This window comes from Ictalurus furcatus, chromosome 18 (genome assembly GCF_023375685.1).
Source record: "Ictalurus furcatus strain D&B chromosome 18, Billie_1.0, whole genome shotgun sequence".
Lineage (NCBI taxonomy): Eukaryota > Metazoa > Chordata > Actinopteri > Siluriformes > Ictaluridae > Ictalurus > Ictalurus furcatus.
Window position 1 is genome coordinate 10,783,159 of NC_071272.1, and position 14,110 is coordinate 10,797,268.

General features: G+C 37.9%; 1 protein-coding gene across 3 annotated transcripts in view; it reads left to right on the forward strand.

Moving 5' to 3' along the window:
• Nucleotides 1-14,110, forward strand: part of ssh2b (slingshot protein phosphatase 2b) — a 42,412-nt gene that overhangs the window by 5,484 nt on the left and 22,818 nt on the right. The window contains exon 3 of one of the 3 annotated variants that reach the window (XM_053648253.1): nucleotides 1,850-1,914. The exons of 1 other annotated variant lie outside the window; for it this stretch is intronic. In XM_053648253.1, coding sequence (XP_053504228.1) covers nucleotides 1,850-1,914 — 65 coding nt within the window. Of the gene's footprint in view, nucleotides 1-1,849; nucleotides 1,915-9,450; nucleotides 9,962-14,110 lie in introns of those variants that run through there. One more of the 3 variants, XM_053648254.1, reaches the window with a different exon arrangement.

Sequence of the window (14,110 nt, forward strand, 5' to 3'; positions counted from 1 at the left end):
TGTGCCACCAGGCATCAGACTTCTTTCCTGAGCTGCAGAGGTGTCCACAGCAAGTCTGTTTGTTTACGACATCACCTCTTGGTGCATTATGCTCGATGTATTATGTTTGAGCATCTGTATTGTGTTGTGTTGACATCACACTTCAGTGCTTCCCTTCTGTATCGCCTTATACTGAGCAAGCGAGTCCAACCAGTCTCTGCCTTTACTCGGGTTTCTTCAGACTGGCGTTAATTGAGAATTTTCTACACCATGCCGTTTACGTATAACAAATGGTTCAGTGTTGTACCATTCATTCATTGCAGTGCAGTTCTCTTGTTGAGAAATCAGTTTTAGGCAACCGAAGTGAGACGCTATGTGTTTGAAAGGAAACATTTTTAGATATAGTGCCATCTGTAATGTGTATGTGATTAGTACTGGTGTATACCTGACAAGTTTCTCTATTATTTATTATTGACAAATCAATAAACAAATTTTTGATATTGCTCTTAGCAGATCTGGAAATTTGAGCGGAATGAATAGATTTTTTTTTAAATTCTATATCATGAAACAGTCAATAAATAAAGCAAAGTGCATTAAACAATAATCAATATAGAGGAGTAGATATTTTATTAGGGCACATCTGATTTTTTTTTTTTTTACATTTACTGACAAGTAAATCTTCTGTAAGTGCTTTATCCTGGTCAGGGTCATGGTGGATCCCTGGGAACACTGGGTGTAAGACATGAGAATTCACCCCAATTTTGCCGCAGGTAATTGTACATTCGAAGAAATCTCCTAACTCTGAATTTCCGTCTACAAAAATGCCTCCTCAATTCGGAATTCCTACTTGAGAATGAACGACATTATGACAACATGGCTGCTCAGACTTTCAACAGTAAATAAAATATCACTTCACTACTTTAAAAGAGTTTATAGTAGAATTTAAGTAAGATCAATAAACACAGACACATTAGTTAGTTACATTTTTAACACTGACCACACAGTTCATAGTTTTGAGAATGTAAATACATCATAAACTCATGTTCAGTAATGCTAGGTGGCTAGCTTGTTGCTAACAAAGCACATGCTATCATAAACGCGACCACATTTTTTTCCCCACATTGTAACTTGAATGTGTCGAGCTCGAAAATCAGCATAGTTCAGATTTCCCACTTCGGAGTTAACCCAAGAGAATTTGATTACTGTGTTTTTCCTGGCGGGTTTCGAAAGCGTCCTTGGTTCAGTGAACTCAGCATCAGATATTTGAATATTTTCTTTTGTCCTTTTCTTGAATATCACTACAATATGTTTCTTTCCTGTACTGATTCTTCAACACACCAACCAGTTCTTCATCCACAGAAGAAAAAGCTTAGATGGTTTTTTAACGCTTCCTCCATTTCTCAGAAGTTATTTAGAGATTAAATTTAGGGATTAAGTTAAAATATTTCCTGCACCTCTGTGTCCTTGTCTGCATCTAGACATCATTTCGTGACTGTTAATATCATTTGAAAATGATATTGAAGCTTAAGATTTTGATATAATAGCAACGGTAACTTTGGCTCACACCATTTTCTTCTCTTTCCTTGCACTTGCAATTTGTAACCTGCAAACAGACTTTTTTTGTATACATTTTATACATATGTGGCGTAAAGGTTTTCTTGAGTGGTCACTAGGTAAGGGGCAACAGTGTAGTGAGTGTTGCTTCTTTTGGTACTCCACCCAGAGGACATACTCAGAGATGTAAATACATTCCTGTACAACTTTACATAGGAAAAGGCCACATGTACGCATGTTCTCTTTACTGTATGATTTTCACATCTTCAAAATGTATTTTGCTAATTGTAGCATATATTAAATATGTACTATATAGATGATGTGTAAACCAGATATCAGAAGACTAAAGGAAACAATAACAGTGACAGCACAACTGATAAGGTAAATATAGAATGATTTATGTACAATTTAGAGTGAGTGAAATTAAACATGTACAGTACATATATAATACCCTAGGGTGCACCCTCTAAGTTAAGCCTAAGATAAAATATATACATACACGGCATATAACAAAACTTAAATAAAATAAAATCACATCCAGAATTAAAATGTCTTTTTCAATGTTTCTGCAATTTCTTTTACTCTGAATGAAAGGCACTCCTCTTGAGTATTTTCAGTTGTAGTCCTTTGCAGAAAAAAACAAAATAATATAAAATAAAAAAACCGTCCTTCAAGACACAGTGGTTCTGGTCGGGTGGCTCGCCATCAAACAAGTTTCACGTTGGATAAAACTGCACACTGAAGTTCCTCAGCACTCCAACTGGCAGTAGTACTGTTTCGACCTTTGGTTTCACTCTTTCAACCGGTTATTTATAATATATAATTATAATTTAGGTTTTTTTATCTTTCTTCTGTCTCCTTTTCTCTCCTTGCTTTGGCTGTGTGTGCCGTCTGCGCAGTAAAAAAAAAACTCTCCCGCTGTCACCTGTCAGTCAAGGCGGGATCTACGTGTAGAATGGTGTTAATTGGTCAAAATTATCTACATGAAACATTTTAACTGGTTCAAATAACGTATTTGAAAGTATAGTGGTTTACATTCTGATTTATGTTTAATGAATCTATATTGTTTTAAATTTGGTTTAAAATATTTATTTATATACATTTTCTAGTGGGCTACACAATGTTAACAAAATGTCAGTAATTATGTCATTTGTTCAGTGTCACATTTTCAGAAGTGGTACATTCGGGAAAGTATTAGCTCACTGGTTGCTGCAACTGTGGGACCTGGAGCAAGGCCCTTAACCCTGAACTGCTCAGTTGTATAAAAAATTTGATTAATGTAAGTCACCCTGGATAAGGGTGTCTGCTAAATGCCATTAATTTAAATTTGGAAGTATTTTACTTCACAAACCTTAATTAAGTGCTTCAGAAATGACCGTATGTCCAGATCTCTGTATATGTTGTCTTCTTAGACTGTAGGAATTGCAGTGTAGTAATGCAGGGAAGATATTTAAGGAATAGAGGTCAACCGATAGTGGATTTTACCGATAACTAAGTTGGGCTGTACCTGCCGATAACCTGATTAATCAGTTGATAGTTTTTAAAATTGATACTGAATGAAAACATAACACTCAAAGTAAAATATTCTTGAACTTTATTACAAAAATAAACAGTAGGCCTACTGTTTGTACCATGAAAATGTACTGTACTTTTTAAAAATGAAATAAATATAAATATTACTATATTAATTATTAATAAATATTAAAGTAAATAAAGATACATCCAAACACTCCAAATAACAAATCAAAATAGAGACATCCAATATCAGGTTATCAGTCATTTCACAAGTGCAGATGATCTCACAGGCTCACCACAAAAAAAAACATGACCAGCATGCGCTCTGTATTTTAACTCTGTGTTGTGCAAATTGATGTTCAAACAGTGCAATTGCATTACATGCATAATTAATTAACTAATAAATTAATTAATGCTGATATTGCACATTTCCACAATGTACACCATCACGTGATGCATCATGAGAGGATGTATCGTTAAATGCCTAATAAACATGTATGAATGTGGAATCACGGTCACATCAAATAATCATGAGTAGCTTATAATAATTGTGATTAATTTCGGCAACTACATAATTATAATTTGTGACAAGTCTACCAGAAATAACTGCAACAACTGGAAAAAGGGAATATGCAGCATGACAGTGAGTAAAACCATGAACGATATAATCCAACTAATCAAAGATGGCTAACTATATGTAAACATGAGGAATGCAGGTCGTCACCTCTAATGGTACCTGCATTACCCAAAAGAAAACACCTACACAGATATATATCGAAGGCACAGAAGTGAACAACATTCTGCATCGAAATTAATGAAGTGCACTAGGAACTTTATTTGAAATGTTGACACAGAATCTGTCACGAGTATGACTTCTGGATAAACGTAGTTCAATTTAGTTAATTTTTCACTCAGCAGAACAGTTACTGGAGAGCAAGCTAGTGTTTTAGGGCACATACATATTCCTTTTTCCTTTCTAAACCATGACAACACATTTTAAAAGTTTAGACTCTATGGTTAATTGTGTAGAATAAGTATTTTATTTTCTGCATTTTACAATTTTGCTAAAACACAATTGTATAGGACTCCTTTGTATGCTGTAGCATTACAATTTTCCTTCACTTGAACTAAGAGCCCCAAACCTTTTCCAGCATGACAATGCCCCCGTGCACAAAGTGAGCTCCATGAAGACATGGTTTGCCAATGATGGAGTGGAAAAACTCGAGTGGCCTGCACAGAGCCCTGACCTCAACCCCCTGAACACCTCTGGGATGAACTGGAACACTGACTGCACCCCAGTTCTCCTCGTCCGACATCAGTGCCTGATCTCATTAATGCTTTTGTGGCTGAATGAACACTAATCTCCACAGCCATGCTCCAAAATCTAGTGGAAAGCCTTCCCAGAAGAGTGGAGCTTATTATAAAAGCAAAGGGGAATAAATCTGGAATGGGATGTTCAACAAGCTCATATGATTGTCATGGTCAGGTGTGCACAAACTTTTGGTCATGTAGTGTACATGAGCTAATGAGAGTCGTTAGTTAAATAATCCAGTAAATAATGGCTCTATTAAAGGTACAGTTAAAGAGAGATCAGTCCTGCTGGTCAATATTTTGTGTGTGGTGATCAGATGTTGTGTTAAGTCCCATGTGATAAGGTGTGGTGTTATCAGGAGCTTGTTTATGGTCATGTTCAGTCCTGTGTCAGTGTGTGTGTGTGTGTGTGTGTGTATGTGTGTGTGTGTATTTACACACTGTATTTACTGCTGATGCTGTGAGCAGCCATGTTGATTTGACGTCACTTGCTAAACTTGTAGTTGAGCAGACCACCCCGAGTTCCCAATTAGGAATTTTGAGTTGACACTACAGACAATTTAGAGATGCCAATCAAGCAAACATGCTAACCACTAAGCCACTGGGCCCCCCTTAATAATATTCTCTGTTGTTTTTATTCATTTGTTTTACAAATGATTATTACCAATATTGCTCTAACCATGACAATGGATTTTGTGTGCTACTATTTCGAAAAAAAAAGGGACTAAAACTATGTTTCCCTTCAGCCACTGCACCATGTCACATGTCTCTTTCACCTGATTAACGTTTGGCTCATTAGCACTTATGTATAAATAGTCACGTTCTGCACTGCACAGGTTGTCTTGCATTGTTTTGGTTTATCCTTCGGTCTCACGGCATTCTTGTCCTGGTTCTGTAAGTCTTGTTTTAGTTTTGTTTGTACTTCATTAAAATGTTTGAACTTGGATTTTGCAATTGCATCCGTCCTTACCTCCATGATGTGACACTGTGTCAGGAAATCAGTGCAAGGAATATTCTTTTGGGTTTTAGTTACTTAGGTTTAGAGCTGCAACAACTAATTTCATAAAATCAATAATAATCGATTATGAAAATCCTTGTCAACGAATCTCATTATCAATTAGTTGGTCTGCACGCTGCACGGGGCATGTTACTTATTAGGTTACATCTCTTCCAAAAACATGCTTCGGAGAGTAAATGCTAAAGTTGTGTCCCAAATGACGTACTTACAATTATGCTATTTACTTACAATATGCACTGTGTACTCTACCATCTAGTGTATGAATTTTAGAAAGGTAATATCATCTCAAATGGAACACTAGCAGTTTTTTAGTAACTGGAAGTATAAGCCGCTTCCTAGTCAGTGGCGCATGACGTCATACTCCCGTAATGCGACGCCGCTAGCTTTAGCCTAATACCCAGAGTCACCGACAATGACATTCTTCAGTTTACTGTGCGACCTCCAAGTCCTCTAAGGCAGGGAAGCATTTTATATTAAACACCGCAGAGATCAAACTTTATAAAGCGGAGTTTGTGTAGCACGGAAGCATGACAGTGACGCTGTCGTGAGTTGCTTAAAAGGTTTCATTTAATTTAAGTTTATTGTCATTATATGCTGTATCAGTGTAAATTCTGTAGTTTATTATAAGGGAAGTGATATGTTAGTAACGATTTCGCGTTGCTCCTCACGTGCGGTTTAAACGCCGTGATACATACATACATACATACATACATACATATTTTTTATATGTATTTATGCATTATTTATATATGTATTTATGCATTATTTTTTATGGATGCACAAAAAGCACAGAATTAAACTGCAGTCCTAAATTAATAATATATATTCTGATGGGTGCCTGTGTATTGGGTGTCACGTTTCGTGACGCAACGGAGATATGACGGATGCAAGTGCAGTAGGAACAGTTTTATTTAAGAGACACAGGCAGGTAAATCCAAAACGTAATCCAATAACGTAATCCAGAAACATGCAAAAGGTCAGACGATCGGCAAACAGGCATACACGGGACAAGGCAGGAATCAAGGTCGCGGTCACGGGATACAGGGTCGATATACCAAACATGAAACATAAACAATCGCAAGAGACTGGGAGCTGAGAAACCAGCATGAACTAAACAAACGAATCTTGACTATGACAAAGAATCTAAACTAAGTATCTAATCTATCCAATATTCCGCGCTGTGTGCTGGGAGGCGCGCGGTATATATACAAACATAATCAGCCTCGTAATGGCTGATGTCTGAGGGCAATTCAGACACACGTGAAACAATAGCCAATGACAGAACAGGGAGGAGACATAACGAAACATAACAAATGCACGTGTCCAAATGTCACGATTGTCAACAATGAAAAAGCAGGTGCTCGCGCACCCTGCTCGGCAGCGTGCACTCACGTGCTCTGCAGCATGCTGCTTAAAGGGGAAGTCGTGACATTGGGTTCTTTTCAGTCTTATATAATCGGACAAACTTTTGTGTAAAGTTTTAGTCTGAAGTTTATATTTGTAACACTCAGTTTGTGGATTTTATTTTAAATAAACGAAAAAATGGCACTGAAAGTTTGCCCCCCCATCCGATTAATCGGAATAAATAAATAAATAATCGTCCAACTAATCGATTATGAAAATAATCGTTAGTTGCCGCCCTACTTAGGTTACACATATGTTACTGCCTTACAATAAAATGTTCAAATGTTACATGTGCTAAATTATAAATCTGGAATATAAAAATTTACAGTGGTCTAGGTTTGGGAGCTCAGAAAATTTGTAATGTCCATTGACCAAAAAGTCTGGGAAGCCGTGAGTTAGATTTTTATTGAGTGGAAAAGTTTGAATCTTCCATGGTTTCTAGGTGACAAAATGGAAACTGCCGCTCTATTTTACAACCCCAATTCTGAAAAGGTGAGACAGTATAAAAAATGCTAATAAAAACAGAGGATTGATTTGTAAAAGTATTTAAATTAAAAAGATATGGTATTTGATGTTTTACCTAATCACCTACACAGTTTTTAAAGATAAATGTTTATATTGAAATTAATGCATGCAACACGTTCCAAAAAAGTTGGAACTGGGGTAATTTAGGACTAATAGCGATGTGACAAGTTGAAATAAGAAGGTGATGTGAAACAGGTGAGGCAATCGTCTAATCATAGTATATAAGGAGCCTCCAAAAAAAGGCCTAGTTTTAAAAGAGCAAGGATGGGTCGAGGCTCACAAATCTGCCAACAGATGCATCGGCGAATAATCCAACACCTTGAGAACAACATTCCCCAAAGACAAATCGGTAGGATTTTTGTCATTTCACTTTCTACAGTGCACAATATAATTAAAAAATTCAAGGACTCTGGTCAAATCTCTGTGCATAAAGGGCACAGCCAAAACCACTTCTGAATGTGTGTGATCTCCGATCCCTCAAACGTCAATGTCTTAAAAACTGTCATGTGTCTGTAATGGATATCCTGACATGGGCTCGGGAATACTTTGGTAAACGTTTGTCAGTCAACAACATTCGCCGCTGCATCCACAGATGCAAGTTAAGGCTTTACTATGCAAAGGAGAAGCCATACATCAACACTGTCCAGAAGCTCCGCCCACTTCTCTGGGCTTGGTCTCATCTGAGAGGGCAAGTAGCACAGTGGACTCATGTTTTGTGGTCCGACAAGTTAACAATTCAAATAGTTTTTGGACAAAACAACCATCATGTTCTCCGGGCCAAAGAGGAAAAAGACCAGCCAAGCTGTTATCAGCGTCCAGTGATAGGTAACTTTCACATCTATGAGGGCACCATTCATGCAGGAAGATATGTACACATTTTGGAGCAACATATGCTGCCATTCAGAGCAGGACAAGGCCAAACCACATTCTGCCCAGATTACAAGCACAAGGTTGCGTAAGAAGAGAGTGCGGGTGCTAGCATGGCCTGCCTGCAGTTCTGACCTGTCTCCGATTGAGAATGTGTGGCGCATTATGAAGCGCAAAATAAGGCAATGAAGGGCCCATGCAGTTGCGCAGCTGAATAAATGCATAATGGATGAATGGGGGAAATTCCGCTTGCTAAACTTAACCAACTGGTGTCTTCAGCGCACAAACACTTAAGTGTTATTAAAAAAAAAAGTGACTCTACACAGTGGTAAACAGTCGACTGTCCCAACTTTTTTTGGAGTGTGTTGCAGTCATCAGATTTGAAATGAGTGTATATTTTCAAAAATAAACTAAACTCACGAAGTAAAACATCAAATAATGTGTTTTCAATAAAGTACAGGGTGAATTGAATTATCAAATGACTCCTTTTGTTGTTGTCTTTTGCATTTTCCATACTGTCCCAACTTTTTCAGAATTGGGGCTGTACAAAGTTTCAAGGTAGAGGAGGATCTGGGCCATTGCTTGATAGAAATAGAATAGAAATATGGTCATTTATTTTAGTTGTTTTTTTACAAGGGTGGAGAAATTTGCTGACTTAGCAGCAATAAGAGTCTTTCTATAGTCTAGTTAAGAAGGCTGTTCTTCTGTTGGTGTGATTTAAAGCAGTATGCAAAATGAGATAAATGAAACGAGGTAGATAAATTCAAACCGGGGTAGCATGATGAAGTTGTTATATTTATCCAACTGTCAGCACTAAATCATATTAAATGTCTATTCACATCGGAATGGAGATAATGGATTTTCACGCACAACAGTCTGTAGAATTTGCATAGAATGGTGCAAAAAAAAAAAATTTGTTCTGGGGAAGGAAACGTCTAGTTGTTAAGAGAGGTCAGTCAATGTGCAGACTGGTTCAATCTTGACAGGAAGGCAATGGTAACTCAAATAACCACTCTTTACAACTGTGGTGAGCAGAAAAGCATCTCCGAACGCACAACATGTCAAACAATGAGGTGGATGGGCTACAACAGCAGAAGATCACATCAGGTTCCATAGGATCTTACCAGCCAAGAATAGAAATCTGACGTTACATTGAGCGTATGATTGGCTGACTGTATAATAGCATGAATAAACAGGTGTACAGGTGTTCCTATTAAAGTGGCTAGTGAGTGTGTGTATATAAATATCAAATTACTGATATTGTGTGTGTGTGTGTGTGTGTGTGTATATATATATATATTATTTATTTATTTATTTATTTTTACTAATTATAATCGTTTTATTATAATTTTATCATGCTTGTGCTAATGAAGGCACACACAAGTGTGACAAGTTTTGTCCAGTAGCAATAAATTGAAGTAACATTTAAGTTTGTTCTAAGGGGGTGCAAACTTTGGAGCAATACAGTAATGGTGTTATTATTGTGCAATTCCTAGTGGTTGCTTATTTAAGTGCAGGAATGAAGGTTTGTTGTCTGACCTCAGCAGTGACGTCCCGCCCTCTCCTCCAGAGCGTGTGCAGTTCGGCCCCTCCCCTCCTGTCACCTTTCAGCCCTAACGACATGAAAACAAAACATCACGCACAAGCATACAAGGAAGTCAGCACCATTTTACTGGTGGTCACAGTGTGTCTGTGGAGTGTTACAGAGCAATGTAGGGGTGCTGTTCCACAGGAATAAGCTGCGATGGTGCGGAGCGATGTGTTCCCACCGAGCACAGTCAACTATCTGTAAGTGTGCGAGGAAAGAAAACTCAGCAATGACTTTAAAAAAAAAAACGTTGAAGATTTCGTTCTTTATTTGATACACCTGATTGCTACACACTTTGTGTAGACTTTGTGACTTTATCCTTATCAAGTGACTTAAGGTTTAAAAAGTATCCATGTGTTGTTGACTGTAAACAAATACTCATTGTGTTGCTCACAAAAGGCTCTTTATTTTAAGTATCACATCTTCCTTAAAAGATTTTTGTAAGGTTTTAATGTGAAACATTACATGTGAATTGAAGGATAAACAATAGACAGTAATATCCCAATAAGTGCAAGAAATAGGGCTGGGTGATATGACGGTGTAATATTGATATCAGATAATACACGTTACTGAGATATCGTGTTTAAATTTCTGGGTTCGAGCCTGAGCTTGAGTTATTGTCTGTGCAGAGTTTCGAATGCTCTCCCCGTGTTCGCTGTGTTTTCTCAGGGTTCTTCGGTTTCCACATTCTGTCCAAAAACATTCAAGTAGGCAGGCTATACTAAATTGCCCGTAGTTGGATTCCTGTCTCTGCCTTGTGTTCAATGTTTTTCCGGGATTGACTCCACCTACCATGACCCTACCATGAAGAGGATAATGCGGTTACAGAAGATGAATGTGTGATGACTCTAGAAACTGTGATTTTTGTTTCTGAATATAACGAAAAGGCCTTCTTTAAAGTTAAGTCACAGTGAAAGTTTTCATATATGTTTTACTACAGTTTAAGAGAAGATATATTTATAAAGTTTGAATGTCGTGATCAAAATAGTTGTTCCTGCCTGTAGCATTTGACTTAAAGTTCACATGTTTAATGTTTCCCGTATGGAACCCCTGGACAAGGGTGGAGGCCTGAAGCAAGTCCAGCCAAGTTTAGAGATTTGCTCAAACACATCTGATTAGCACTTCAGTTTATTACCAGTTTTAGTAGATGGTTTAATAATCACACACTCTGACTCTCCCAGATCCAAGCTGGTCCAACTCTTGAGACCTGAAAAGTTCCTCTAGGAAGTAGTATTGAGAAACGATGAATACCTTAATGACCACATGTGTATCTCACATGTGTATATATGAACAAAGTAAATAGAGGGGAAAAAGTGATTTTCTCACTGGAAGGGACAGTGACGTCTCATGAGTATGTAACCAAAGGTACATTTGAGGAATGGACAAAACAAGGAGGTAGTTACTATAGTGGGACTAGGTGAGTCATTCACCTGTCTGATGTTCTCTTATTAAACATTTAGCAGTGTCATGAGGAAGTAATAGAGGGTGTATGTTGGGAAATTGTTATTTATGACTGCCTGGAATCTCAAGTCACTTTCATTTATCGTCTGCTGTTGATTGATGGGAAGTGTTGTAATAGGCTTAGTTTTTAATTCGGGATTTACTGTCATATTCTGTCTGTCTCTCTCTCTCTCGCTCTCTCTCTCTCTCTCTCTCTCTCTCTCTCTCTCTCTCTCTCGCTCTCTCTTGTGAGGATCTTACTTTGGCATAATTATTAATGCAGCTAATTAATGCTATGCTACACTTAAACCTAACTGTTACCTCAGGGTCTGATTTTTAATAAACAATTCCTTGTGGTGACCAGTGAAATGTCCCGACAATGTCAAAACTGTCAGATATTTCTGTCTTTGTGGGGACATAAAAACATATCCACCCCCCACACACAGAGTTTGACTTCAAAGTCCGATTTTGTTGATGTGACTGTGAATCGTGCCTTTCCTGCAAACCAGGGTGTGCCATGTACAAAGGTGTGAAATCCACTACTGCTTATGTTTATACAGGTCATGTGGTGATGGTACAGTGAAAACATTTGGGTTTTATTTGACACCTCATATCTGCCTCTCCACCCTTTTCCTGTATACAGTGTAACTCCCTGCTTTTTTATTTGCATTGCTAGTTTTTCTTGTAATCTAGAAAGCAGAGAGACAGTATTGTTGTGCAGCAATAACATAAAACACACTGGCTCATTGTCAACATTCCTTTTTGGTGATATAAGCAAAATTATGTCACAATATGTCATAGTAGTTTCATTAACAGAAGTAAAACTATGTATAACTGATGTTTTAACATAGTTTCAGTGGTGTAGACTAATTTAGACTTTTATTTAATTATGTATTTCATTTATTTGGGATTTCCTTGTCCTTACAGCTAGCAGAAGCCTGAAGGGTAATATTAAGATGGTGCTTGAATCTGTTCTTGTCCTGTCTGTCTGAGGATGTTGAAGATGCTACACTGCTTAATTAGTGTGCGGTGTTGCTTGTTTTGGCGACTTTTAGACCCCTTAGCATCTTTATTTTAAAAAAGAAACACAACTGTCCTGCACTTACCTGTCTGGCACACTTACCTTGGTCACTGGGACCATTGTGTAAGGCTTACACAATGGTCCCAATGACCAATCACTGATCAGCACTGTTTCCCAGTGTCCTAATGACTGATCACTGTTTCTCAGGGTCCCAGTAACCAATCACTGATCACCACTGTTCGTCCCACCTGTGCAATTCTTTGTTCCCAACATCCAGTAACTGATCACCATGGTTTCCCAGTGACCAATCACTGATCATTGCTTGATTTTAAACTCTCCATGACTAAAATTATAGTATTTTAACATACTAAATCTTTCTGTAAGAAATGAGTTAACTATTATTTTCTGTTGTGATAAAACTCTATTCTATTCTTCAGGAAATCTTCCCTTTTCATGTAGCATGTTTTGATATCCAAACAATAATGGTAATTTAAGGAATATGCTGTTCTCTCTGGCGACTTCTAGTGACTTGAGTGAGCATGCATAACTCATACACTTCCTGTCTACACTATATGCAGTGGGGTGGTGTTTAATCATATGTGCCACCCTGTGTTTGTCACTTATCTGCTCTTTCCACATGACCAACAAGCACTTTTTCTAACTGTTAGGTCATTATTTAAAGAGCCACAACATTATTTTCATATCTCAGCAGACATAAGCGAATTAAGTATGTTTTAAGAACAACAAATTTGTCAATAATAATAGATAAGGCCATTATTATTAAGACTCTTATTTTACAACCCCATGACCAGAGCAGACTGGATCTCACTCTCATACTATTGTACAAAGGGACTCACTCTTTCTTTCATGACATTTATATTGCACAAGCAATCAAATTTTTGATGCATTTTCTATATAGCATATGATAAACTGTTTGATTGTGTATTTTTCAGTATTTTCGATGCTGCTCCTAATTGGTGATTGATCAGTTCTGCTTGGCTCTAACATGTGATGTCAGTACAAATGAAACTATGTTTTAATTCATTTATTTAGTTAGGTAGCTATTTTATTTTAAAAACTGAAGAGCATTTTATTCATATAAGGGAGGAAATTTTAACTTCAAGCTAACTAGCAGTGGACAGATATGCGTTTTTCAGTGGCTGATGCCAATATTTACAAAGTACGGTGGCAGATACGATGCTGATTTTCTTTCCCCAGACACCATAGGATAATATAATAACAAATAGCCAAATTAGCTGAACATTTCTGCTGCACTAGACATAATTTCTGCTGCATTAAAGGTCTGTCATGCACCAGCATTGTCACGTATCGCAGATAGGATGGATGCAAGTGCAGTAGACAGCTTTATTAAAGAGAGACACAGGCAAGTAAATCCAAAATCGTAATCCAAAACGTAATCCAAAACATGCAAAAGGTCAGGCGATCGGCAAACAGGCATAAACTGGGCAAGGCAGGAATCAAGGTCGCGGTCACGGAAAACAGGGTCGATATACAAAACATGAAACATAAGCTATGACTACCAACTGGGACCGGAAAAACCAGCGTGACTTAAACAGATGAATCTAAACATGACTATGACTATGGTAAGGAATCTAAACTAATCTACTATACTATATTTTATCTAATATTCCACGCCAAGGGAGGAAAAGGGGGGAGAGAGAGGGGGGAGGAAAAGGGGGGGGAGAGAGAGAAGGGGGGGAGAGAGAGGGGGGAGGAAAAGGGGGGGAGAGAGAGAGAGAGAGAGAGAGAGGGGAGGGGGGGAGAGAGAGAGGAGCGAGAGAGAGGGGAGGGGGGGGAGAGAGAGAGAGAGGGGAGGGGGGGAGAGAGAGAGGAGCGAGAGAGAGGGGAGGGGGGGAGAGAGAGAGAG